This window comes from Babylonia areolata, chromosome 16 (genome assembly GCF_041734735.1).
Source record: "Babylonia areolata isolate BAREFJ2019XMU chromosome 16, ASM4173473v1, whole genome shotgun sequence".
Taxonomy (NCBI): Eukaryota; Metazoa; Mollusca; class Gastropoda; order Neogastropoda; family Buccinidae; genus Babylonia; species Babylonia areolata.
In genome coordinates this window covers 5246230-5273729 of record NC_134891.1, presented here as the reverse complement: position 1 = coordinate 5273729, position 27500 = coordinate 5246230, and the positions used below count along the sequence as shown (strand labels likewise).

General features: G+C 39.9%; 2 protein-coding genes across 2 annotated transcripts in view; both read right to left on the bottom strand.

The window, feature by feature from the left end:
• Positions 1 to 7810, bottom strand: part of LOC143290809 (uncharacterized) — an 8829-nt gene extending 1019 nt beyond the window's left edge. The window contains exons 1-3 of the mRNA XM_076600331.1: positions 7690 to 7810; positions 2874 to 3040; positions 1 to 1463 (exon numbers count right to left, since the gene is read on the bottom strand). The exon at positions 1 to 1463 is cut by the window's left edge and continues 1019 nt beyond it. Coding sequence (XP_076456446.1) covers positions 165 to 1463; positions 2874 to 3008 — 1434 coding nt within the window. The 5' untranslated portion in view covers positions 3009 to 3040; positions 7690 to 7810 and the 3' untranslated portion in view covers positions 1 to 164. The remainder of the gene's footprint in view (positions 1464 to 2873; positions 3041 to 7689) is intronic.
• A 3367-nt stretch (positions 7811 to 11177) lies between these two features.
• Positions 11178 to 23277, bottom strand: LOC143291088 (uncharacterized). The gene is made up of 3 exons (XM_076600705.1): positions 23123 to 23277; positions 18214 to 18380; positions 11178 to 15085 (listed from the first exon to the last, which is right to left on the bottom strand). The coding sequence occupies exons 2-3, from the start codon at positions 18346 to 18348 to the stop codon at positions 13610 to 13612; spliced, it is 1611 nt and encodes a 536-aa protein (XP_076456820.1). The 5' UTR covers positions 18349 to 18380; positions 23123 to 23277; the 3' UTR covers positions 11178 to 13609.
• Positions 23278 to 27500: the final 4223 nt, after the last annotated feature.

The window sequence follows — 27500 nt, the reverse complement described above, 5'->3', positions numbered from 1 at the left end:
GGGAGGTTGAGATGGATCTATAGTTCAGAGTATTGTTTGACCAAAATGTTTTTTGATCAGATTTGAAAGGTCTGATAGAAGGTGTCTGATGCTTTGTGGTGGAGATTTCCAAAACCAAAGTCCTTAGTGTGCAAATGCTCGGAAATTATAGGACTCCCCAATATTCAAATCACGTCCCTACGGCAGGTCAGCAGTTTCCCCAGCTGCTTTCTGAAGTAGGGGTTGCCCAGACCGTACACCAAAGGGTTGGCGGCATTGGCGATCAGGTAGGACCGAGCGCATATCAACGCGAAGGCATGAGTGGCCGTTTCCCAGTGCCGCCACGGTCTTTCCACCTCCAACCCGGCCGCTCGCTCATACAGGATGACACCAAAGTACGGCCAGTAACTCAGAATCAAGATGAACGTGACCATGAAGAAGACCAGAGTTGTCAGCCTTGCCCTGTTTCCGGTCATGGTCAGCTGGAAGGAAGCCGTGGACAGGCGGTCGGTGGACTTGGTGACGGAACGAGTTTGGCTCGTCTGCCCGCTGAGGCTGAGTGCTGATTCGTGATCTCTGGGAGAACTGGGGCTTGCAGGTTGAATGCTCTCACCATCAGCAGCGACAGTGTCCGCAGTGATCACACCCGTTGCTGTCGGGTTTCCAGGTTTTCCCCCATCAGTCTTCTGTTGTGAGAGCTCCAGTGCATCCGGGTTCTGATCCGGGCAGAACATCGCGCTGTCTTCCCTTGTTGAATCTGATGTCCTGTTCTTCCTGCAGCAAAGCTTTAGCAGGATAGCGTTGTAGATTCCGAACAGAAGGATGAAGAGACTGGCAATAACAATGAATGCATACATCTGATACACCTTTCTCCATATTTTATAATCACTGTGGACAAGATAGCGACTTGACATGGGACATGCAATGTCCTTAACAGTGCCATCTGGACCAGCTTCAGAGGCGTTAGGAGGCAAGAGGGTGGACGTTTCTGAGTTGTTATGGGGCGAGAGGGTGGACGTTTCTGAGTTGTTATGGGGCAAGAGGGTGGACGTTTCTGAGATGTTAGAAAACAAGAGAGTAAAGCCATCTCCAGATCCATAAATGACGAGACTCGGACTACACACGATGAAGGCCACACAGAACGACACAGCGCTGGCTGTTTTAGCGCCACGAACAGTGCTCACAGACCGGGCGAGCCTTTTCACGAGGGTTTTCAGGGCGTGACAGATGCCTGGGTCTGGGTCCTCCATGTTGTCTGGGTCTGCCTTGGTGACCTTGACGTAGCGGCTGGCAGCGATGGCCAGCAGAACGAAGGCCGAGGCCAGGTTGAGGTGGCCGGTGAGGAAGAAGGACAGCCGGCAGTAGATCAGCATGGCAGGCTTCGTCAGCACGCACGGGGGATCCGGAAAGAGGGAGATGACGTCACGTGGGGAGGACGCCAGAGTGCAAACGAGGTCAAAGGTTGCCAGGACCATGACGTAGATCTGAACACACACACACACGAACACGCACACACACACACATATACACACGCACGCACTTGCGCACACACACGGAACTGTAAGGCAAGAGCAAGAAAACAAATCTGTGATGTCTAAGTATGTCCCACAAAAAACCCCCAAAACTGACAGGAATGAAACTGAAGTGGTGCCAGGTGTCATGAACGGCTCTGTCCCCAAGAATTCAAACGGCTCCCAGTCGCTGGAGTGGTTTATTGATATGGATACCTGTGTTGGTTTATTGATATGGATACTTGTGTTGGTTTATTGATATGGATACCTGTGTTGGTTTGTATATATGGATACCTGTGTTGGTTTATTGATACAGGTACTTGTGTTGGTTTATTGATATGGATACTTGTGTTGGTTAATTGATATGGATACCTGTGTTGGTTTTTTGATTTGGATACTTGTGTTGGTTCATTGATATGGATGCCTGTGTCGGTTTTTGATATGGATACTTGTGTTGGTTTATTTGATATGGATACCTATGTTGGTTTGTTGATATGGATACTTGTGTTGGTTTATTTGATATGGATACCTATGTTGGTTTATTGATATGGATAATTGTGTTGGTTTATTGATATGGATACCTATGTTGGTTTATTGATATGGATACTTGTGTCAGTTTATTGGTATGGATACTTGTGTTGGTTTATTGATATGGATATTTGTGTTGGTTTATTGATATAGATACTTGTGTGCAACCTATCCTTGGTCAGAGACCAACCTCTTAGTGCTTTACAAACATGAAGTCATTTGCACAACAGGCTGCCTACTGCTGAAAGCTGCATTTGGCGCTCATCATTTGTTTCCTGTGTTCATTTTGGCTGGCTTCAGTTAAACACACGTGCAAACTCACACATGCAGGGGCAAGAGGGGACAAACACACCATCAGCACCAGGAAAAAAACAAAAACAAAAAAAAACGACAAGGAAATCTAAATTAGTAAAAAAAAGTTAGTCGTTTGAGATGTAAAAAACAAAACAAACAAAAACAACAACAACAACAACAACAAAAAACAAACCAACTGACTTTTATACCGGAATGTTGGCTCTCTTTAATACAAGAAAAAGACCAAAGAATAGTGTTTTCTTTTTTATGGTTGTTTATCTTTCTTAGATATATATCATCCCTACCACCCCACCCCCACCTCACCCCTGAAAAAAAAGGGGACTAAAATAATACCCAGAGTATATTTTTCATTGTTTTTTTTTTTTACTGTTTTCTGCTTGTTACCTTTCTTTTCATATTTTGTAACCTGCATGAACGCAATGCTGAAAAAAAAAACAAAAAAAAAAAACAAAACAAAAAAACGTTGCAATTTTGAGTATTTTCAGTACAGAAAAACAAAAACATCTAAACAAAACAAACATTCAAAGAAAAACAAGTGACCTTTGTGTCATTTGTGGTGTGCCATCGCCAGCCGAAGACGATCAGAACCAGAGTGTTGCCGATGACAGCCACTATGAAGTTGACGATGACGAAAATGACGGCCGGCAAGCTGACGTCAATAAACGACGTCATCATGATGGGTGTCGGCAGGTCTGATGATGACGTCACTGGGGACATAGGTTTGAAAGAAAGAAGGAAAGAAATGAAAAAAAAAAAAGCTTCATTTTTTTCTGATGAAAGTTGGGCTTTATCAACTATTTCTGGTGGTGTGAAGTTTGTTTTGTTTTTTGTTTTTTGTTTGGTTTTTTTTGTGTTCATATCCTTAATAATTGTGTGACAGTATTGGTATTCATATGAGTAGGGCTGTTCATGTATGTATGTATGTATGTATGTATGTATATATGTATGTATGTATGTATGTATGTATGTATGTATCTCTCTCTCTCTCTCTCTCTCTCTCTCTCTCTCTCTCTCTCTCTCAGAGAAATATGTTGTGATAAAAAGAAATACAAATACAAATCCTCTCTCTCTCTCTCTCTCTCTCTCTCTCTCCACTTTGCCAATAGTAATAGTGTCAGTGTCAGTGTCTCTCTCCCTCCTCCCTCCCTCTCCCTCTTTCTTTGTATTTGTATACACACATAAAAAAAACATATGTAAATGCTTGTGTGTGTGTGCGTGCGTGCGTGTGCTGTGTGTGTGTGTGTGTGTGTGAGAGAGAGAGAGAGAGAGAGAGAGAGAGAGAGAGAGAGAGAGAGAGAACACGAGAATTCGAATGGTTTATTCAGCAACGGTCTTTGCCCCTTGTGAAGGGGTGTATGTACAGACATCCTCTTTTTCCAAACAAATATCATATCAGCGCGGTTTCTCTTACTGTAATCGCCTTATACAAATAAAGGCACATATTTCCGACAGTGTCAGTAATTCCAGATGACATCAACAACTCAAATCTAAAGCCGTTTGGATGATTAGTATACTTTTGGGCAATATATGTATTTCTCAACAGATTCTAGACATGGACAACATAGAAGAAAATGTATTTCATCTTCTATAGTTACTTTACGAAGAGGACATAATAAATCATCATCTGTGGCGCGAGAGAGATGGACAAAGAGAGACAGAGAGATAGGAAATCCGTGTGGCCCGGAAATTCAGTAATTTCCTCAATTGTTAAGGAAACACGTTTGTTTTGCCTGTTATCACAACCCAACACATGGGTAAAACCAAATTTTTTTTTCCTTGATGAATGTATGAATAGATAAATAGAATAGTATTTCCTTGATGAATGAATGAATAGATAAATAGATAGAATTGTATTTCCTTGATGAATGAATGATGAATGAATAAATAAACAGATAAAATTGTATTTCCTTGATGAATGAATGAATGAATAAATAAATAGATAAAATTGTATTTCCTTGATGAATGAATGAATAAATAAACAGATAAAATTATATTTCTTTGATGAATGTATGAATGAATAAATAGATAAAATTGTATTTCCTTGATGAATGTATGAATGAATAAATAGATAAAATTGTATTTCCTTGATGAATGAATGAATAGATAAATAGATAAAATTTTATTTCCTTGATGAATAAACGAATAGATAGATAGATAAAATTGTATTTCTTTGATGAATGAATGAATAGATAAATAAATAAAAATTGAAATTCCTTGATGAACGAATGAATGAATGAATGGATAAAATTGTATTTCCTTGATGAATGAATGAATGAATAAATAAATAGGTAAAATTGTATTTCCTTGATGAATGAATGAATGAATATATAGATAGAATTGTATTTCCTTGATGAATGAATGAATAGATAAAATTGTATTTCCTTGATGAATGAATGAATGAACGGATGAATGAATGGATAAAATTGTCTTTCCTTGATGAATGAATGAATAAATAGATAAAATTGTATTTCCTTGATGAATGAATGAATGAACGAATGAATGAATGAATAGATAAAATTGTATTTCCTTGATGAATGAATGAATGAACGAATGAATGAATAAATAGATAAAATTATATTTCTTTGATGAATGAATGAATAGATAAATAGATAAAATTGTATTTCCTTGATGAATGAATGAATGAATAGATAAAATGGTTTATCCTTGATGAATGAATGAATGAACGAATGAATAGATAAAATTGTATTTCCTTGATGAATGAATGAATAAATAGATGAAATTGTATTTCCTTGATGAATGAATGAATGAACGAATGAATAGATAAAATTGTATTTCCTTGATGAATGAATGAATAAATAAATGAAATTGTATTTCCTTGATGAATGAATGAATGAATGAATGAATAGATAAAATTGTATTTCCTTGATAAATGAATGAATAAATAGATAAAATTGTATTTCCTTGATGAATGAATGAATGAGCGAATGAATGAATGAATACATAAAATTGTATTTCCTTGATGAATGAATGAATGAATGAATGGATAAAATTGTATTTCCTTGATGAATGAATGAATGAATAAATAAATAGGTAAAATTGTATTTCCTTGATGAATGAATGAATGAATATATAGATAGAATTGTATTTCCTTGATGAATGAATGAATAGATAAAATTGTATTTCCTTGATGAATGAATGAATGAACGGATGAATGAATGGATAAAATTGTCTTTCCTTGATGAATGAATGAATAAATAGATAAAATTGTATTTCTTTGATGAATGAATGAATGAATAAATAGATAAAATTATATTTCTTTGATGAATGAATGAATAAATAAATAGATAAAATTGTATTTCCTTGATGAATGAATGAATGAATGAATAGATAAAATGGTATATCCTTGATGAATGAATGAATAAATAGGTAAAATTGTATTTCTTTGATGAATGAATAAATGAATGAATGAATGAATAGATAAAATTGTATTTCCTTGATGAATGAATGAATAAATAGATGAAATTGTATTTCCTTGATGAATGAATGAATGAACGAATGAATAGATTTCTTTTCCTTGATGAATGAATGAATAAATAGATGAAATTGTATTTCCTTGATGAGTGAATGAATGAACGAATGAATAGATAAAATTGTATTTCCTTGGTGAATGAATGAATAAATAGATAAAATTGTATTTCCTTGATGAATGAATGAATGAACGAATGAATGAATGAATAGATAAAATTGTATTTCCTTGATGAATGAATGAATGAACGAATGAATGAATAAATAGATAAAATTATATTTCTTTGATGAATGAATGAATAGATAAATAGATAAAATTGTATTTCCTTGATGAATGAATGAATGAATAGATAAAATGGTTTATCCTTGATGAATGAATGAATGAACGAATGAATAGATAAAATTGTATTTCCTTGATGAATGAATGAATAAATAGATGAAATTGTATTTCCTTGATGAATGAATGAATGAACGAATGAATAGATAAAATTGTATTTCCTTGATGAATGAATGAATAAATAAATGAAATTGTATTTCCTTGATGAATGAATGAATGAATGAATGAATAGATAAAATTGTATTTCCTTGATGAATGAATGAATAAATAGATAAAATTGTATTTCCTTGATGAATGAATGAATGAGCGAATGAATGAATGAATACATAAAATTGTATTTCCTTGATGAATGAATGAATGAATGAATAGATAAAATTGTATTTCCTTGATGAATGAATGAATGACTGAACGAATGAATGAATAAATAGATAAAATTGTATTCCCCTGATGAATGAATGAATGAATGAATGAATGAATGAATAGATAAAATTGTCTTTCCTTGATGAATGAATGAATGAATGAATGAATGAATAGATAAAATTGTATTTCCTTGATGAGTGAATGAATGAATGAATAAATAGATAGAATTGTATTTCCTTGATGAATGAATAAATAGATAAAAACAGAGAAACGTATGATAGAAAGATGGATAGATAGACAGACAGATATATTTTTGTTCTGTACATACAGATATTGAGTACCCAAGTGAAGATAGACTGTACTGGATGAACAGCAACAAACTAAAACTGAAGTAACTAAACTATAAAAAAAAGAAAAAGAAAAAAAAAGAAAGAAATTAAAAAAAAAAACCCAAAAAACCCCAAGCAGCAACAACAACAAACAAATTATAAAAAAAACCCCACTGATATTGATCGACGAGTAGGCTTTTACGTGGATGACCGTTTTTATCCCGTCATGAAGAGGACAGGCATAGAATTAAACAAAATAAAACATAGACATGCCATTCACAGCCGGCTGCTCAACAGTATTTAAACTGATACATACCACAGATTGCATTACTATCACATAACAGGAGAATTTTCTTTTTGTACACACACACACACACACACACGCACGCACACACGCACACATACAAACTGGGAAAAAAAAAAGCTCCCTAAAAGAATGAAAAGAAGAAGGCCCCAAAACCTGTACATGTATATCTGTCTCCAGTAGATAACATCTATCTGTCTTTCAAATTTCTATCTCTATCACAACGTCGGCATTCATCATTGCAAACAGGAAGCAACTGAAGACCACTGAAGAAATAAGGCTTACTCCACAAGACTCAGTATCTCTACTATTTGACAGCAAACATCACTACTGCCACACACTATTTCTAACCATCTTCCTCTCTATCTATCTATCTATCTATCTATCTATCTGTGCACGTACTGTACACACTGCATCACATACCACCATATGCCGTACATGCATACAGAATGGTAGACATACACAAAGATCACACACCATCACAACTTCAACATTCTATTTCACAACAGTGTAATGTTAAAACGCCATAAACCTGCCTACCTTCCTAATTTGGCTTCGCTCCCTCTCTCACAGTAGACCAGTCGTCGACCAGATAATGCCTGCTTGTTGCTCCAATACACCACTGACTTGTGACCAAACAATGCACACAAACGGTGCAGTGCTGATACCGTTACATGATCATTTTCGTCATAAACATGACTTACGTGCTAAGTGCAGTCGAATTTCCGGACATTCTCTTTGAATTTGAATACTGATCCGTTTTGTTGTTGTTGTTGTTGTGTTAGTTCTTCAATTTAACGTCTTTTCACTAAACGTGATGTTAGACATGCAGAGAGAGAGAGAGAGAGAGAGAGAGAGAGAAGGGGGGAAGAGAGAGAGAGGAAGAGATGGGAAGAGAGTAGGCAGAGAGAGAGAGGGGGGTGGGGGGGGTGGAGAGAGTAAGAGAGATGGGCAGAGAGAGAGAGATGGGGCAGAGAGAGAGAGGGGGGGAGAGAGAGATTCAGATTCAGATTCAGATTCAGATGGTTTAATGTGTTTCGGCCATAGGCATACATACACATTGGGGAAGGGGAAGATGGATGGGGGAAGAGGGATGGGGGAAGAGGAGATGGGTAATCCAGCAGCTCATTTACAGACTATGAAATGACTTCATTTTAAACACAGTATATACGAACTAATTTTCTTATTAAGTATGAGGTCATTTTCCAGATTGAATATAAAGTTAATTCACTGCACGGCATACATTCTAAACTACCAATAACACTGGCATTCAAGGTTCAATGAAAATACGAGAAACACATTTCTCGGGGCGGTATTGACAAAATCCGTTAACTTGCATTGATTTGTTGTCTCCTTCTTACAGCATGGAAAATGAATTTGCCAACTTGACGACTTAAGTTATCGTTTTTCCCCTCTAACATTATGCTTATGGGTAAATTTAGGAAATCTTTTAGGAACTTCTGCCTCAAGTCATTGAATAATGGGCAAACAAAAATAAAGTGGTGTTCGTTCTCGATTCTGTGTCCACAACTTGGGCATCGTTTGCTTTCAGGGTTTTCACTATATCTGTTTAAGTTACTATTAATAGGTAATACTCCAAGTCTAATGTGGGAAAGGGCTATCCTGAAGCACACTACATCAACACTCAATAAATATTTTTCTTTTCCAAAATCCTCCTTTATCGTTCTATAAAATTCATACCTGTCCTTTTCTCGTATTGCATATGACCATTCCTGTATGAACATGTCTATCAATCGTTGCTTAAAAGCATTTAGAAAGCTTAGTTTATCGCCAGCACCTTGGTTTATCCAAACACACTGAAAGCCAGTGGTACATAATATATCTTTGATATCCATTGCCCAACATTTTTTACCTCTTTCTACCAAGGATAATAACATGTTATAGCACTGTTTGGGTAATCTGTTTTCTTCCATCTCAGTGAGACGAAGCCAGTACTTGACTGATCGCACTGTACTGTTCACAAAAATAGGATATCTGCCAAGTTCACCGTATACTAATTTGTTTGGAGTTTTCAACGGAACGCCTAGGAATCGTTTGCAAGCCAAACTGTGTACTTTTTCAATATTGTCAAGTCTATGTAACCCCCAAATTTCAGATGAATACAACAATATTGCCTGTACTTTTCCGTCAAAAATCTTAAAGAATGTTTTTTGTGTCATTTCTTTGCATTTCAGATATGCTTTACTTAAGAGATGTACAGCTTTCTTTCCTTTTGTTATAAGAGCAGTAGTTCCTATCTTGGAGCTTAATTTTGTTGTGAACGTAAAACCTAAATAAGTGTATTTATTTACGACTTCAACAGGCTCGCCATCATAAAACCATTTTTCATTTTTTGCAAGATATCCTCCTTTTCTGAAGACCATAACTTTAGTTTTTCCTTTGTTGACTGTCATTTTTAATTTGTCGCAACATACTTTCAAAGCATTCAGTTGGGCCTGCAAACCTCTTGGAGTGATTGACAATAGTGCCACGTCATCAGCAAATAAAAGAATAAATAACTCTATCATAGATGGAATAAGACTGACACCATGAATAGCAGTTTCGTCAATATAGTTAGCCAGCTGGTTTATGAACAAGGAAAACAATGTTGGACTGAGTACACAACCTTGCCGGACTCCTGTAGGGCAAGTGAAGAAATCAGTGTATTCGTTATTTGACCTTATACAAGAAAAGAGTGAATCGTACATTGACTTCAAGGAACAGAAAAATTTTCCCTTAATACCGGCATTTCTAACAGCTTCTAGTAGTTTGTCATGGTGTACTGAATCAAAAGCTTTCTTGAAATCCACAAAAGCTACATATAACTTACGACCTCGTGTATTAAGACATTTCTGAGCAACAGAATATAAAGTGAATATGTGATCAGTGGTTGAATAATTCTTCCTGAATCCAGCTTGATTTTCCACGATGCTGTGAGTATCTTCTAACCATGAATATAATCGAGCATTAAGGATAGATGTGTAACATTTACATACTACGCTGATCAAAGAGACCCCTCTGTAATTGTCAGGATTGTGAGGGGAGAGAGAGAGAGAGAGAGTAAGAGAGATGTGGCAGAGAGAGAGAGAGTATGAGAGAAGGGGCCGAGATATATATATAGAGAGAGAGAGAAGGTGGGGTGGGGGGGCAGGAGGAAGACAGACAAAGACAGACAAGTGGAGGAACAGAGAGACTTGTGACAGACAGACAGACACACGGACACACTTTTAGTTGGAGTTAGTCACACACACACCCGGAGATTCGTGACAGACAGACACACGGACACACTTATAGTTGGAGTTAGTCACACACACACACCCGGACATCATTTCAATGTATCAAACGGGACCTTATTATGTGTGTGCGTGTGCGTGTGTGTGTGTGTGTGCGTGCGTGCGAGTGTGTGCGTGCGAGTGTGTGTGCGTGTGTGTGTGTGTGTGTGTGTATGTGTGCGTGCTAGTGTGTGTGTGTGTGTGTGTGTGTGTGTGTGTGTGTGTGTTGAGTAACACGAGCGTCAGCAGAGATTGAATACTCGGAAGTGAACGGGAAGAATGAGCGAGAGACACAGTTACGTGATGTGACCAGTGAATCATCATCAGCTTCACCAGCACTGTAGAAGAGAAGAGAAACGTGACTTCCCACAGCTGTTTGGAGGACACGGGCTTCTTTCTTTTTCTTTACTTTCTTTCTCTCGCTCTCTCTGTGTCTGTCTGTCTCTCTGTCTGTTTGTGTGTGTGTGTGTGTGTGTGTGTGTGTGTGTGTGTGTGCGTGCGTGCGTAATGGAGAGAGAGTGTGTGTGTGAGTGTGTCTGTGTGCATGTATATATATATATTTATATATATATATATATATATGTGTGTGTGTGTGTGTGTGTGTGTGTGTGTGTGTGTGTGTGTGTGTGTGAGAGAGAGAGAGAGAGATAGAGAGAGAGAGGGGGGGGGGGGGGGTTACACACGAAACACAAAAAGCTACAACTTCTGATGGATACAAACAGTCACGTATATTGTGAAACTTCAGTTCAGCGGTATTTATTATCAACTGAAGCTGTGCTGACAATAAAAGAATTTTAAAAGTATAAAAAATCTCGTGACATGAACATGAAAATGTCACCTGTACTGTGCACTAAAAGTACTGTGATGGTATAAAAAAGAAAAAAAAATTGACGGCAGTAACATGACTTGAACAATAGTAAAATAGCCACAAGGAATAGAGACTACCATTGGAAGTTGTAGACTGACATGATGAAAATATAACACATAACTGTAATGATGTCTTAAACAAACATTATATACAACGTATATACATATCCTGTTTCAGCCATTGGCGACGATCTGGGCAGTTCTATTGAGATTGAAGAGAAAATCTGTGTGGCACTAAGTGCTATCCATAAACAGGGAATACTATCCTACCATAAGCCAGTTTCTTGGGGGTTTGAAAGGTTACATTCATCTTCTTCTTCGTTCGTGGACTGCATCTCCCACGTTAACTCGTATGTACACGAGTGGGCTTTTACGTGTATGACCGTTTTTACCCCGCCTTGTAGGCAGCCATATTCCGTTTGGAGGGTTACATTCAAAAGCCTATTACTGGCAGTTGTATTGGTTTGATTTTGTTCCTTGTCATGTCCCAAGCCTCTCTGATTGGTGCTGGAGCACATCACTCCTCTTTTGCAACATCTCCACTGGCTCCCTGTCTCACACAGAATAAAGTACAAGATCAGCACTCTATGTTATAAATGTATTCACAAATCAGCCCCTTCCTGTTTCTATGGCTGCCTTCACCTCTACACTTCATCTCGCTCTCTACGATCAGCTTCAGATCCACTCTGTTTACGCATACCCAGATTCAAGCTCTCGACTGTTGGCCGCCGTTCTTTCTCTGTCTCTGGACCTTGTAACTGGAATGAACTTCCTCTTTCGCTTCGTCAAGTCTCCACACTCAGCTCTTTCAAGTCTGGCCTTAAAACCCACCTCTTCCCAAAACATCCTCCCTTCCCTGCCTCTTCCTTGTCTTCAGTTTCTCCAGTTTTAGAGTTGTGCATGCGTGTGAATGACTGGTGCGAAAGCGCTTTGATTTGTCTCTGCACAAGATTCAGCGCATTATAAATACCATTATTATTATTATTATTTTACTTGGGCATCAAGCAATTTCAATAAATACCAGAAGTCCATAGTTCCTGAACTCTCTCTTTTATAATGTGTGTCTATATTCACACGGCCTTCAAGACTCACTTGTGATATGCACTTTATCCAATCAAGGAATCATGAAGGGGACGATCAGAAAAAAAACAAAAAAACCGTTAGAATATGTTCTGTAAAGTAATAAGATTTACCACAAGACCAAAGTGCATCTGACCGTTGTATTATAAAATTAATATTCAAAGCTTTCCCTTTTTTTTCTTCTTTTTTTTTTTAGCGAAATAGATTCAATAATCTATGGGAGGTGATAAGACCATAAAAAGTCATGTTATTTTCATAAATCTCGGTTATTTAAGAACTTCTTTCATTTCGCGGTAACGGAGACATTGCCATCGCCTCAGGCACACCGCAACATGTTGCCGATCTTTGCCAACCGGTGTTCACTTTGCCAATCGAAACTGAGAAAGCTCTGCCGTTGGGGTGCCGTTGATTCAATTTCTTTCATATTCATTCAAGTTAATTCAAGTTCAATTCAGTTAATTCAGTATCCACTTTGTTTATTCATATGCAGTAGATACATCAGTAGTGTAGTTAGTATCATTCCAAGTGTTCTGTCCAGAATTCGTATTTCTTTTTTTTTCTTTTTAATTGTAAGCAAGAAAAACTATGTCATGCTGTCTTTAAACCCACTCACACGTTGAGAGCCCAATATATTTTCTGGATTTGGAGCCTCAACGAAATATACATTTCCTGATCCGGAAATACGGAAGACTTACAACTTATCATTGGTAAGAGTAGAAAGATTTTTGTCCTCTGTGTTTACTATAAATTTGCTATTGACGAAATATTTCCAGAGAAAAATGAATTTGTTAAAGTTTACTGCGGATAGAGACAGACACACAGACAACCGAACACTGGGTTATTACATAGTCTCACTTGGTTTACACAAGTAAGTCAAAAATGATTAGATACAAGCTCGCTGATAATACTGTTTCAAAAACAGCATAGCACCACTCACAACTCACTCACATCTCTCGCCTCGCCCACAACCCACGCACATACACATGCACAAAGACTGTCAGACAGAGAGAGAGTGGGGGAGGGAGGGGGGAGAAGGATCTATTGTTTCAAGTACTGAGGGACCAAGTATTTTTTAAGATTAGATTTCCAAGATTCAATAGTTGAACAGTGTCTCATATATTTCTCATATTTTGTGGTAGAGATCTCCAAAACCATGGTCTTTAGTGTGGAAATGTTCGGAAACCACGGGACTTGCGTCTGTAACGCAGCATTCCAGATATGTCTTACTGTCTGTCTGATCTTCAAATCACGTCCCTACGGCAGGTCAGCAGTTTCCCCAGCTGCGATCTGAAGTAGGGGTTGCCCAGACCGTACACCAAAGGGTTGGCGGCATTGCCGATCAGGTAGGACCGAGCGCAGATCAACGCGAAGGCATGAGTGGCCGTTTCCCAGTGCCGCCACGGTCTTTCCACCTCCAACCCGGCCGCTCGCTCATACAGGACGACGCAGAAAAAAGGGCAGTAACTCAGAATGTAGATGAACGTGACCATGAGGAAGACCAGAGTTGTCAGCCTTGCCCTGTTTCCGGTCATGGTCAGCTGGAAGGAAGCCGTGGACAGGCGGTCGGTGAACCTGGTGACGGAACGAGTCTGGCTCATCTGCCCGCTGAGGCTGAGCGCCGACCCGTGATCAGAGCGACTGGACAGCCGTGGGAAGAAGGTCAGGGACTGGGAGTTGTTCTTTCTGTACTGGACGTGGTCAGTTTGGGCCGAGAGCTGCGCCATGGGGGTCCTGTCATCCTCGTGGGCAGGCCTACTGTTGTTCAGCATGAGACACTTGGTAGAACTGGGGCTTGCAGGTCCCGTGCTCTCACCATCAGCAGCGACAGTGTCCGAAGTGATCACACCCGTTGCTGTCGGGTTTCCAGGGTTTCCCCCATCAGTCTTCTGTTGTGAGAGCTCCAGTGCATCCAAGTTCTGATCCGGGCAGGACATCACGCTGTCTCGCCTTGTTGAATCTGATGTCCTGTTCTTCCTGCAGCAAAGCTTTAGCAGGATAGCGTTGTAGATTCCAAACAGAAGGATGAAGAGACTGGCAATAACAATGAATGTATACATCTGATACACCTTTCTCCATATTTTATAATCACTGTGGACAAGATAGCGACTTGACATGGGACATGCAATGTCCTTAACAGTGCCATCTGGACCAGCTTCAGAGACGTTAGGAGGCAAGAGGGTGGACGTTTCTGAGTTGTTATGGGGCAAGAGGGTGGACGTTTCTGAGTTGTTATGGGGCAAGAGGGTGGACGTTTCTGAGTTGTTATGGGGCGAGAGGGTGGACTTTTCTGAGATGTTAGAAAACAAGAGAGTAAAGCCATCTCCAGATCCATAAATGACGAGACTCGGACTACATACGATGAAGGCCACACAGAACGACACAGCGCTGGCTGTTTTAGCGCCACGAACAGTGCCGGCAGTCCGGGCGAGCCTTTTCACGAGGGTTTTCAGGGCGTGACAGATGCCTGGGTCTGGGTCCTCCATGTTGTCTGGGTCTGCCTTGGTGACCTTGACGTAGCGGCTGGCAGCGATGGACAGCAGAACGAAGGCTGAGGCCAGGTTGAGGTGGCCGGTGAGGAAGAAGGACAGCCGGCAGTAGACCAGCATGGCGGGCTTCGTCAGCATGCACGGGGGATCCGGAAAGAGGGAGATGACGTCACGTGGAGAGGACACCAGAGTGCAAGCTAGGTCAAAGGCAGCCAGGACCATGATGTAGATCTGAACACACACACACACACACACATACACACATACACACACACTCACTCACGCGCGCGCGCGCGCGCACACACACACACACACACACACACATTGTGAGATGGGATAAGCACACCATTACCACAAAAAGCAAAGTTAGAGAGAAACATCCATTTCACCCAAAATGTATCATCTGTACATATTTTAGATTACCTACTTCCTTCACCAACATTGCTTAATTCTAAGTTGTAGGTTTGCATATGTCAAATCATGATTCTCTCTCTCTCTCTCTCTCTCTCTCTCTCTCTCTCTATATATATATATATATATATATATATATGTGTGTGTGTGTGTGTGTGCACAAACAACAGACCATTCACAAGTTGCAGATATTTTTTCACACATAATTCTTAGAGTCTTGAGATTTATACTTTATAATTTGCTTAGCCTTTACTTGAAACATAAAAAAACAAACAAACAAACATGATGTTATGTAATTATTGTTTCCAACGGTAACCACTTTGTCTTGAAGCTGTATGTCTCACATGCAACCATAGTATTATATTTTTCTATTTTGTATCTTGAGAGAATAAATTTTAATAAGAGAGGCAAGGCCTTCAAGACTCACTTGTGATACACTTAAAAAATTTTATTCGTTAAAATGTGTTCTTTATTTGTTATTATAAAGCTTCGGGTTTATAAAAGAAAAAGAAAAAAAAAAGTCCTAACGGCAGATTGGAACCCCGCGTTCGGGTGAGAAGAAACTGTCTTATCCATTACACTATCGTGGATCCTTAACTGACGTTCAAAAATATAACATTTAAACATGTTTTTAAAAGGGCGATAAATCGATTGCGGTATTCGCAGTGAGAACGCTGTTTAAGTGATATTATTCTGGTGTATCTTGGGCATTCAAAAAATCTTTAAGGACAATTAAAAATTCTTTTTAAGTCCGCGGTAAAGGAGACGTGGCTATCGCCGCAATCACACTGCAACATTTAGCCGTTTTCTCTGGATCTAGATAGATGAACAAGTTTAGTTACACCCGGTTGACATGCTCGATTCAATTTCTCTTTTATGTTCATTCTAGTTTTATTCAAAGTTGATATGAAAATTGAGTATTTTGTTAAACTAATAACATGTAGAGCCTAGTACAAGTACTTCTAAACGTCGTATGAAGTGAAAAGGACTTCATTTTGGAAAAGTCAAGACTGGAAATTTTAATGTTTCATCAATTCAAGGGTATTAACTTTCATGGTTTATTATTTTTCACTGTGAATTCCGACTGATTCTGTGGATTTTTATATGGCAGTTTGGGGCATAATCCAGTAAGTGATGAGGCGTTCACAAATCTTTCTCTGAATAAATATTTAACGGTCTCCTTTTCCAACTTTCCATCACATGTTATCGTGTACTGTCAATTGAATGTAGGATTGAACGGGCAGGTCAACAACTTGAAACAAAATGGCGTCGTTCGCGATCGCGAAGAATGCACGCGCATTGAATATGTATAAATATGTGTACGCAATTGATTTTTGCCCATGACCTTCAGGGCTCAGCCAATAGATCTATAAAGTCCACTCTTCGTATTGATTTTAGTATTTTCCGAAAAAGACCACTTGGGCGAATGAACATAGTGAAAGCCCTGTCCACTGAGAGTAAAGCACACAAGCTTTTCATGTATTGAGTATAATTTCAAAATGTAATGTTTAAGATGAGAAAGATCACTTTAAAGCAAATTAAGCCCCGTAGCATTAATTACAGATTAATTTCCCTTTTTTACTATCTGCACCAAAGACATGCAAAATAAATATAACTTCCGTGCTTAGCAAAAGAAGTTCCTGTTTGAACAAAAAATGATAAAAGTGATTGCTCTTGTTGTTGTGTCAGATTATCAGATCAAAGTGCCAAGTTTAGAGAATAAAAAAAAACCCCAAAAACAGTAAATTCAGTTAGCATATAATTTGGCTTCTTTGTTAATTTTTTGTGTGCCCATCCCAGAGGTGAAATATTGTGTTAAACAAGATGACTGGAAAGAACTGAATTTTTCCTATATTTATGCCAAATTTGGCATCAACTGACAAAGTATTAGCAGAGAAAATGGCAATGTTAAAGTTTACCACGGACACACAGACACAGACACAGACACACACACACAGACTACCGAACACTGGGTTAAAACATAGACTCACTTTGTTTACACAAGTGAGTCAAAAATGAACCAAATAAAGGAAACAACACACACGACACTCACTGCTATACAGATCAGAGTGGGGGATGGAACGAACGAACGAAGGAAATTTTATTTTACGAGGGTAAAGGAGTAAGCACAAAGTACTTGTTTACATCCAGCCCTCTGGGCATAAATAATCATTGGAAAAAAAAAGCAAGAAAAAAAAAAGAAAAAAAAAGCGAGAGTCAATTCACAACACCAACGTCAAAACTGCATAAGCATGTGCAAACATAAACATAGAACTTATGTACAATACAATATCGCGATAGATGAATAACAACGAGGACAATAGGGACGGGGGCGTGGTGGAGAGTGGAAGGAAGAATGGACAAGGGGAAGAGTAAAGAAGGCAGGGGAGGCTGACAACAGACAGGTATAGTGACAGTGACAGTGGAGAGACACAGAGAGAGACTGACAGGGGAGGAGAGAGGCGTATATATATTGACAATCTATACATGTTTTTTGTTTATAATTGATATGTGTCACATAATCACATGTTTTTTCAATAAATGTGCACGATATATGTTTTTAAAAGTTAGGGATGCTTTTTACAGTGTTTACATTGAGGCAGGATAATAATTCATTCCATAAACAGCCCCCTGAATAAGACAGACTAGATTTAAAAAGATCGATGGAGGGTGAGGGAGGTTATCAGTCAACCATACACATTTGACAAACAGTATCGTTAAAATGAACGATTTACATTACACATTATGGCCTAAAGTGGGACAGGCAGTGTTTTTTGAAGGTGGTTGGGCAATGGTGTAGAGAGAGAGAGAGAGAGAGAGAGAGAAGAAAAGAAATCTTTAAAAAAAGGAATGTTTGCATATGGGGGTATTCTCTGTATAAACAGCAACAACAAACCAAGCAAAAAATTTAAAAAATAAAATAAAAAAAAAAAAAATAAACAAGTGACCTTTGTATCATTTGTGGTGTGCCATCGCCAGCCGAAGACGATTAGAACAAGAGTGTTGCCGATGACAGCGACTATGAAGTTGACGATGACGAAAATGACGGCCGGCAAGCTGACGTCAGTAAACGACGTCATCATGATGGGTGTCGGCAGGTCTGATGATGACGTCACTGGAGACATTAGAACACACACACACACACACACACACACACAAAAGAAAAGCAATGAAAACTTTACTTTTTTATGATACGTATCTATTCATTCATCATTATTATTATTGTTGTTGTTGTTGCTATTCATGTTGGCATTCGTTTGAGCTGCCCGTGTATGTATGTATGTATGTATGCATCTATCTATCTATCTATCTACCTTTCTATCTACTTCCCTGTGTGTGTGTGTGTGTGTGTGATTTGGAATGTCAGTAATTTCCATAACCGTTAATAAGGAAGTGGGTACATTTAGTATTGCCTGTGACGGCGACTCAGCACTTGGAACTACCGAAGTAGTATTTCCTTGCTGAACAGATAAATAGATGAATAGAGAAAAGAGACAGAGATACAGACAGACAGACAGACAGACAGACAGACAGATAAATATATATATAAAAAAACCAAACCCAACTCATTTCTGGTGTAAAGCACGAAATGCACGAGAATTATAGTCAGCCAGTATGAATACATAAAAGATATAAAATTGATCGAATGTAACTTTAGTTAAAGCCACATAATGATCGTGATCGCACACATGCAAGAATTTCGGGACAGGCATAATTAAACATGTACGTTTTATTCACAGCAGGCTTTTCGACGGTGGTTTAAATTGATGCAGACTGCAGATTGCATTTTTATCATGAAACAGCATAATTTCTCTTTTGTTGTACACACACACACACACACACACACACACACACACACACACACACACACACACACACACACACACACACACACACACACACACACACACACACTATTAATATTCAGGGGTGATATTTCACAGTAAAGGCAACTTAACTCGAGCACGATATCATCTACAAAAGGTTCTACGTGTACCACTCTGAATTTTAAGCAATACAATCATCAATATATAGCGTGTCATTTCTATGACACTTAGATAACACCTATCTTGTCATAAGAGGCAGCAACAGTTCTCTCACTTTTACGAGAATTACGAAGATTCCCTGTTAGTCTAAAAATGACATATCAATTTATTTGCTATTGGAAACACATATTAGGGCTTCCACATATGCATGCATCACCAAACAAACAAACATATTCATTGGCTGCTTTTCTGACGGGCACAATAGCCGAGTGGTTAAAGCGTTGGACTGTCAATCTGAGGGTCCCGGGTTCGAATCACGGTGACGGCGCCTGGTGGGTAAAGGGTGGAGATTTTTACAATCTCCCAGGTCAACATATGTGCAGACCTGCTAGTGCCTGAACCCCCTTCGTGTGTATATGCAAGCAGAAGATCACATACGCACTTTAAAAATCCTGTAATCCATGTCAGCGTTCGGTGGGTTATGGAAACAAGAACATACCCAGCATGCACACTCCCGAAAACGGAGTATGGCTGTCTACATGGCAGGGTAAAAACGGTCACGAACGAAGAAGAAGCAGAAGAATTGGCTGCTTTTCATAAAAGTGTATCAGCTAACACAGGAATAGAACATGCTTGGAAAAATCACTTCATTTTTAGTTAAAAAAACAACAACAAAAAAACCACACACACACCAAAATACGATATACCCCAAGAAAACAAAACAATCTTGAAAACACAGCAAATATTAAACACAGGCAAGTGCTATGACTTATAAATTGAACAAGGAAGATTTTTTTTTAAACATAAAAAACACACCAACAGAACAACAAAAAGAAAGGAATGCTGCTTGTAAGAGTTTAGAAGGTGAAATTAATCTTTCAGATAATTGTGTGAAATACAATATTTTACAGAAATATACTATAACAAGTCATTAGTCGTCCAAATTCATTACACAGTGAACCGCTACACTCCATCTCGCTCACTACGATCGGCTTCGGATCCACTCTGTTTACGTATACCCAGATTCAAACACTCGACTGTTGGCCGCCGTTCTTTCTCTGACTCGGACCTTGCAATTGGAATGAACTTCCTCTTTCACTTCGTCAAATCTCCACACTCTGCTCTTTCAAGTCTGGCCTTAAAACCCACCTCTTCCCAAAATAGCCTCCTTTGCCTGCCCTTCCTTGTCTTTAGTTTCTACAGTTTTAGAGTTATGCATGCGTGTGAATGACTGGTGCGAAAGCGCTTTGATTTGTCTCTGCACAAGATTCAGCGCTATATAAATACAACTATTATTATTATTATTATTATTAACTCTACAAGAAGAACTGACGAAATTTGTCAGCGACTGTTTTTCTCTGTAGTATCTGAACAGACGTCAATGTGACTGGGACTGAAATATTCCGTAATGCTATGCACAACGAATTGTACATGCAGATAATTATAATGTTTGTATTGTCTTGTTGTGCCTTATAAGCCTTAAGCTTTCATGACAACAAAGCATTCCATTCTCTTCTGTTCTAGTTATAGACGAGTGTGTGTGTTTTGTTTGTGTGTGTGTGTGTGTGTGTGTGTGTGTGTGTTTATGTGTGTGTGTGTGTTTTCTTTTTTCTTTTTTTTTAAGCACGTTATACAATGTTGTGTATGAAATAAAAGAAAACCTTGCCAACAACTTGGGGGGAAAAACTGGTCCAAAAAAAAAAAAGAAGAAAGAAGAAAGGCCCCAAACCTCTACATGTGTTATAGTGTACCGGCAGTTTCACCCCCACCACTCACACCCTGCCCCCTTTCTTATCTCTCTTGGCGTGTTCGAAACATGCATGTGTCGGCATGTCAGAACATCCCAGTATAAGGCGGTCTGTCTTTCAAGTCGTAACCCCCCCTCCCCCGCCCCCTTCCCTCTCCCCTCTCTTTGTGACGCAGTATGTTGGACTTGTCACATGATGTGTGTAGAAACAGGTTTTGAAGTGAGCGAATCAGATCAATCTGTCGAATTGAACGAACCGGGATTAAGCAGTGAATATGTCAGTCATTTCACATAGCGTCACAAAGACAAGCAAAGATTGGTTACTTCAGTTCAACTGGTTAGGGGAGTGAGTGTTGTAGCTTGAATTAATATGTACAGTATGTTGTGGGAAGGGATAAAAGCAGTCAGCACACCTAGTTCTTAGCTGTCTCCCTGAAGAAATGAACACTGACACTGGCTGACTGACTGATGTGAAGTGCAAGGAAATCCTTGTTGGTCTGTGTGCTGGCTGAAGTGGTGTGAGGTGTGCTGCTTGTAGGAAGTACTTTTAAGTGTAGGGTGAAATGCTTTATGCAGGGCTGTGTGTTGCTTAAAGTTGGTTTTGCTAAGTAGGGTCAACTGCTTAGTTTGTGTGCTGTACTGCAAAGTAAACACTCTATAAAAACCACTCCATGTGGCCCTGCTAATGATGTGAGGAGAGAGTGAGTGCAAGTGTGCAACATCAAATAGTGAGATCCAGTATCCACTCGATGATCCTCTGTCTTGGAATCAAACCACACTTTCGAACAGTTTTGACACATGTACATGTAATTCCATCACAGCGTCAGCATTCTGTTCACAGCATTGGACACAGAAAGTTAACTCACTCAGTACGGCCAGTCCTCTCTTCTCCTCTACACAGACCCCTCGGATGTCCAGTGGGTGTCTGAATGACCCAGCCTTTAGCTTCCGTCGTCAGAATTGTGGTATTCTTTGTCAACATTCACCTCTTCAGTATAAGAGCCTTCCACTTGCAATATTTTGATTATGGTAATTGGGGTGAAACGCTGTTAACGTCGTCTCTTTCGCCGTTCTTCACTGAACTTTGTCTTTCTCCCAGTGGACAGCACATTATGATAGTCAGTCGTGTCCGACTATGACCATCAGAACAGCAGAGGAAGGCAACTGCTGTTCCGACTGTTTGAGCTAGAATTTGATTATAGTGGAGAGTGTCTTGCCTAAGTACATCCCCACTCTCTCGACCAAGAGGGTTTTAGGATAGGCGGCGTTGGGATGGTTCCCAAAGGCCAACTAGCCCACAAGGCTGCAGCACTAAGAGCCAGTGCAATTTTGCCTCCTAGTTTGAGAGTCATAGTCCTTCACAAAAGACTAAGCTGTAAATGGTTTCCCATTGAATGGAGAAACCATTGATAATACAGCTCTCACTTGGACAGCACATAACACCGCAGCCATACACCTATCTGTCTATCTGTCTGTCTGTGTGTCTATCTATCTATCTATTTACATGTATGACGGCCGCAAAAGCCGAGTGGTTAAAGTGTTGGACTGTCAATCTGAGGGTCCCGGATTCGAATCTCAGTAACGGCGCCTGGTTGGTAAAGGGTGGAGATTTTTCTTATCTCGCAGGTTAATATGTGCAGACCTGCTTATGCCTGAACCCCCCTTCGTGTGTGAACGCAAGCAGAAGATCAAATACGCACGTTGAAGATCCTGTATTCCATGTCAGCGTTCGGTGGGTTATGGAAACAAGAACATACCCAACATGCAGCCCCCCTATCCATTCCCCCTCCCGAAAATGGAGTATGGCTGCCTACATGGCGGGGTAAAAACGGTCATACACGTAAAAGCCCACTCGTGTACATACGAGTGAACGTGGGAGTTGCAGCCCACGAACGAAAAAGATTTACATGTATACACAGCATCATATACCATATACCATATATATATATGTGTGTGTGTGTGTGTGTGTGTGTGTGTGTGTGTGTGTGTGTGTGTGTGTGTGTGTGTGTGTGTGTGTTGACAGACAGACAGATACGCAGGCATCACACACCATCCATCACAACATCGAAATTCAATTCACAACAGTATAATGTTCAAGAAAAATGACGACATAAACAGGCCTACCTTCCAGACTTGGCTTCACTCTCTCTCCCTCTCTCTCTCTCTCTCCCTCTCTCTCTCTCTCTGACAGCAGACCAGTGGACGGCTGATTGTGACTGCGCTCGTCTCTCTCGCATCACACCACTGCTAGGGACAGGGCGGTCATCAACAGGAAAACTGGGCTCGCATTAGTATATCCTGCTGTCGAATTTCCGGCCGAGCTCAGTAGAACTGACGGGTCTTTGTCACAGTGAGATGACTGAATCAGGAAGATTTGGTTTTATTAGGTTCGTCTTCCTCAGTCCTTAGAAAGTGGAACTTCTATGCTGGTTTGATGGATAGTATGTTTCCTTGTGTTTGGTTTTTTGGTTGTTGTTTTTTTTTTTTCAAACACACCCACGAGTGCACAAGCACACACGTACAGACACACACACACACACACGTGTACACACGCACACACGTACAGACACACATACACACACGCACATACACACACGGATACACACACACGCGTGCAAAAGCACACACAGACACACACAAGCACACACACACACACACACACACACACACACGTGTACACACGCACACACACGCACACACGTACACACACACATACACACACGCATACAGGGAAACAAATAACAAACTACTTTCAAACAATGCACGAGTGAGTGAGTGTGTGTGCGTGGACGTGCATGCGTGTGTGTGTGTGTGTGTGTGTGTGTGTGTGTGTGTGTGTGTGTGTGTGTTTAATGGTCGTAAGCAGAGACCGAAATTTTTAGGGTTTTTCTGAAAATCGCTGAAGTGAACGGGAAGCATCTGTGTGTGTGTGTGTGTGTGTGTGTGTGTGTGTGTGTGTGTGTGTGTGTGTGTGTGTGTGTGTGTGTGTGTGTGTGTGTGTGTGTGTGTGTGTTTAATGGTCGTAAGCAAGTTTATTACTGATTTTTTTACTGAACCAACATTCAAAAAAAAAAAAAAAAAAAAAAAGAATGGCGAAAAGAAACATGGTGCCAGAGGGGGAGTGAGAAACAGACTGAGAAGGAATGACTTCAGACCAACCACCACCACCAGCCATTACCCTTTCCGACGTTCACTCTCTGCACAACAAACTTGACGAACTTTCCACTCTTGCTCAGTATGATAATGACTACAGAAAAAACTAGTTCATTTTGTTTTACAGAAACAAGTGCTAACTGAACGGGAAGTGGGATATTGATATCGAGGGTTTTACAACAACAATTCGTTTTGACAGAGACAGAACAAAAACAGAAGAAAAAAAAAAGTTGGTGGTGGTCTGTGCATGCTTGTAAATAAAAACTGGGCTACAAACTTCCGTGTTCGTGAGAGCATCAGCACGAAATCGTTTGAAATTTTGACTGTTTCTTTCCTGCCCTCATTATCTTCCCCGTTTTCTTCAGTTTAACTCTCTCCATACGAACGGCGAAAGAGAAGACGTTGACAGCGTTTCACCCCAATTACCACCATCAAAATATTGCAAGTGGAAGGCCCTCATACTGAAGAGGTGAATGTTGACAAAGAATACCACAATTCTGACGACGGAAGCTAAAGGTTGGGTCATTGAGACACCCACTGGACATCCGAGGGGTCTGTGTAGAGGAGAAGAGAGGACTGGCCGTACTGACTGAGTTAATGTCTATTCACTGTAAGTGTTCAAGGCCTGACTAAGCGCGTTGGGTTACGCTGCTGGTCAGGCATCTGCTTGGCAGATGTGGTGTAGCGTATATGGATTTGTCCGAACGCAGTGACGCCTCCTTGAGCTACTGAAACGGAAACTCACTGTAAGTGTTATTAGACGGAAAGGAGAAAAGTAGTGGATAAAGGAAAGGGAATACATGTGTATATTAGTGTAAGAAAGTGTTCATCTTATGTAGTAGAGAAAAAGTACATTATAAGAAATGAAAGGCTAAAGAGATTGTGGTGTGTAATGAATGAGGTGTCATAGGAAGAAGAATAAAATGCATATCAACAAGCATTAACTTACAACAATCAGGTAAATATAAATAGCGACATTAATTAGAATACATCAAAGGAGGATACCAACTGGACTGGAGTTTAAAATTTCCGAAAACGTTCTAAGCAATGAATAATCATTCAAAATCTTTTCAGTGGCTGATGGAATATTGGTAAACAAGTCATCAACTACATCTTTTGGAATTAACTGTCTTATGCTAGGACAATGAATGAGTAGATTGTTTACAGTTATTTGCTTACCGCACATACATTTTATATTTTTAGAAAATTTTGTACGAAAGGCATTCAAACGAATTCTATACATTAGACTTGTGATTTGTCTTGAATGGGCTCTTGGTGTCAAATTCAGAAAATGTTTGGGATTAGCTGCATTCTTTGTGTTTACACAATACTGGTAATATTGATTATTTGAATCGACAAGCAATATCTCCCCCGTGCATTTGGACAGGTGACAGTGATTCTGACCTACATTCCAGGCCCAGACAACGCACAGGCAGCACAACGTGTGGCTGACAGTTACAACACAGCGCTAAGTATACAAATACAAATACAACAGCTGAACTTATTTTATGGATAAGATGTGATCGTCCACAGCGTGTTGGTCTGAATGTAAAATCCCACTTGCAAAGAAGAATGTGCACAAAAAATCACTTGGTTTAAACAGTATTTTATTTGGAACATGTCACACTACAACACAGATATCGATGAACAGGACAACAAGAAAATCTTATATAAAGTCCTGTCCTGTCACATGTACATACTGAATATGTGACGGATGTCATCATAACTAGAAGACGTGAACATACATGAGTTTTGAACAAAACTAAGCTGAGATATAAATAAAGTGAAGAAAATGAATAAAAAACGAGTGGTGGAGGAAGAAGTCAATAGAGAGAGAGAACGAGAAGCATCAACGCTAGCCCCCTCTGCTGTTGCTGTGATAAATAATTCGTTCAAATAATATTTTTATTCCTTTGCCTGTTAATATTTGCTTGTTTGTTTGTTTATTTTTGTTTGTTTTTTTGTTCTGATGACAGTTGTCTTTCAATATGATAATAATAATAATGGTATTTATATAGCGCTGAATCTTGTGCAGAGACAAATCAAAGCGCTTTCGCACCAGTCTTTCGCACGCATGCATAACTCTAAAACTGGAGAAACTGAAGACAAGGAAGAGGCAGGTGAAGGGAGGCTATTTTGGGAAGAGGTGGGTTTTAAGGCCTGACTTAAAAGAGCTGAGTGCGGAGACCTGACGAAGCGAAAGAGGAAGATCATTCCAATTGCAAAGTCCAGAGACAGAGAAAGAACGGCGGTCAACAGTCGAGTGTTTGAATCTGGGTATGCGTAAACAGAGTGGATCCGAAGTCAATCGTAGACAGCGAGATGGAGTGCAGAGGTGAAGGCAGCCACAGAGATAGGAAGGGGCAGATTTGTGAATACATTTATAACATAGAGTGCTGATCTTGTATTTTATTCGGTGTGAGACAGGGAGCCAGTGGAGACCGAAATTTTTACGGCTTTCCCGAAAATGGCGGAAGTGAACGGGAAGGCTTTCTGAAGGACACAGGTGCATTATGGGATAGTGTATCAACAGGCAACAAGGACTTGAGAGTGATGTAACTTCGAACAGCTGAACTGGATGACACAGACCACTGTCTGCTCTCTCTCTCTCTCTCTCTCTCTCTCTCTCTCTCTCTCTCTCTCTCTCTGTGTGTGTGTGTGTGTGTGTGTGTGTGTGTGTGTGTGTGTGTGTGCCTGCCTGTCTTTCTCGTGTGCGTGTGTGTTTGTGTGAGTATGAGTGTGTTTGTGTGTGTGTATGTGTGTGTGTGTGTGTGTGTGTGTGTGTGTGTGTGTGTGTATGGGATAGAGAGATGGGGGGTGGAGAGAACATATATATGTGTATGTGTGACAGAGAGAGAGGCTGGGGAGAGAGGAAAAAAGAAGAGAAAATGAGAAAGTGTGAGTGTGTGTGTGTGTGTGTGTGTGTGTGTGTGTGTGTGTGTGTGTGCTTGTGTCTGTGTGTGTTCGCGCGCGCGCGCGTGCGTGCGTGGTTTATCACTCATGAACAATAGCCTGTACATCATCACAGGTGCCCTCTGTGAGAGTAGTATTGCCTTCATCGAGTCCCAGCCACACACACACACACACACACACACACACACACACACACACACACATCCACACACACACACACACATACACACACACACACACACACACACATCCACACACACACACACACACATCCACATAACACACACACACATCACACACACACACACACACACACACACACACACACACACAAGCCACCACCACCCCGATCATTTCGCTGCCTGCTACGCAAATACCAAAATACGTCATGATCCCTGGTCGATAAGCCATGTAAATGCCCACGTCATCAGGACCA

Bases quoted from the DNA above. Each gene is read 5' to 3' on its own strand.
- LOC143291088 (XM_076600705.1), bottom strand. From the start codon at position 18,348: ATGATGACGTCGTTTACTGACGTCAGCTTGCCGGCCGTCATTTTCGTC. The intron at 15,086-18,213 runs GTCACTTGTTTA...GTGTGTGTTCAG, and splicing joins ACACCACAAATGATACAAAG to ATCTACATCATGGTCCTGGC.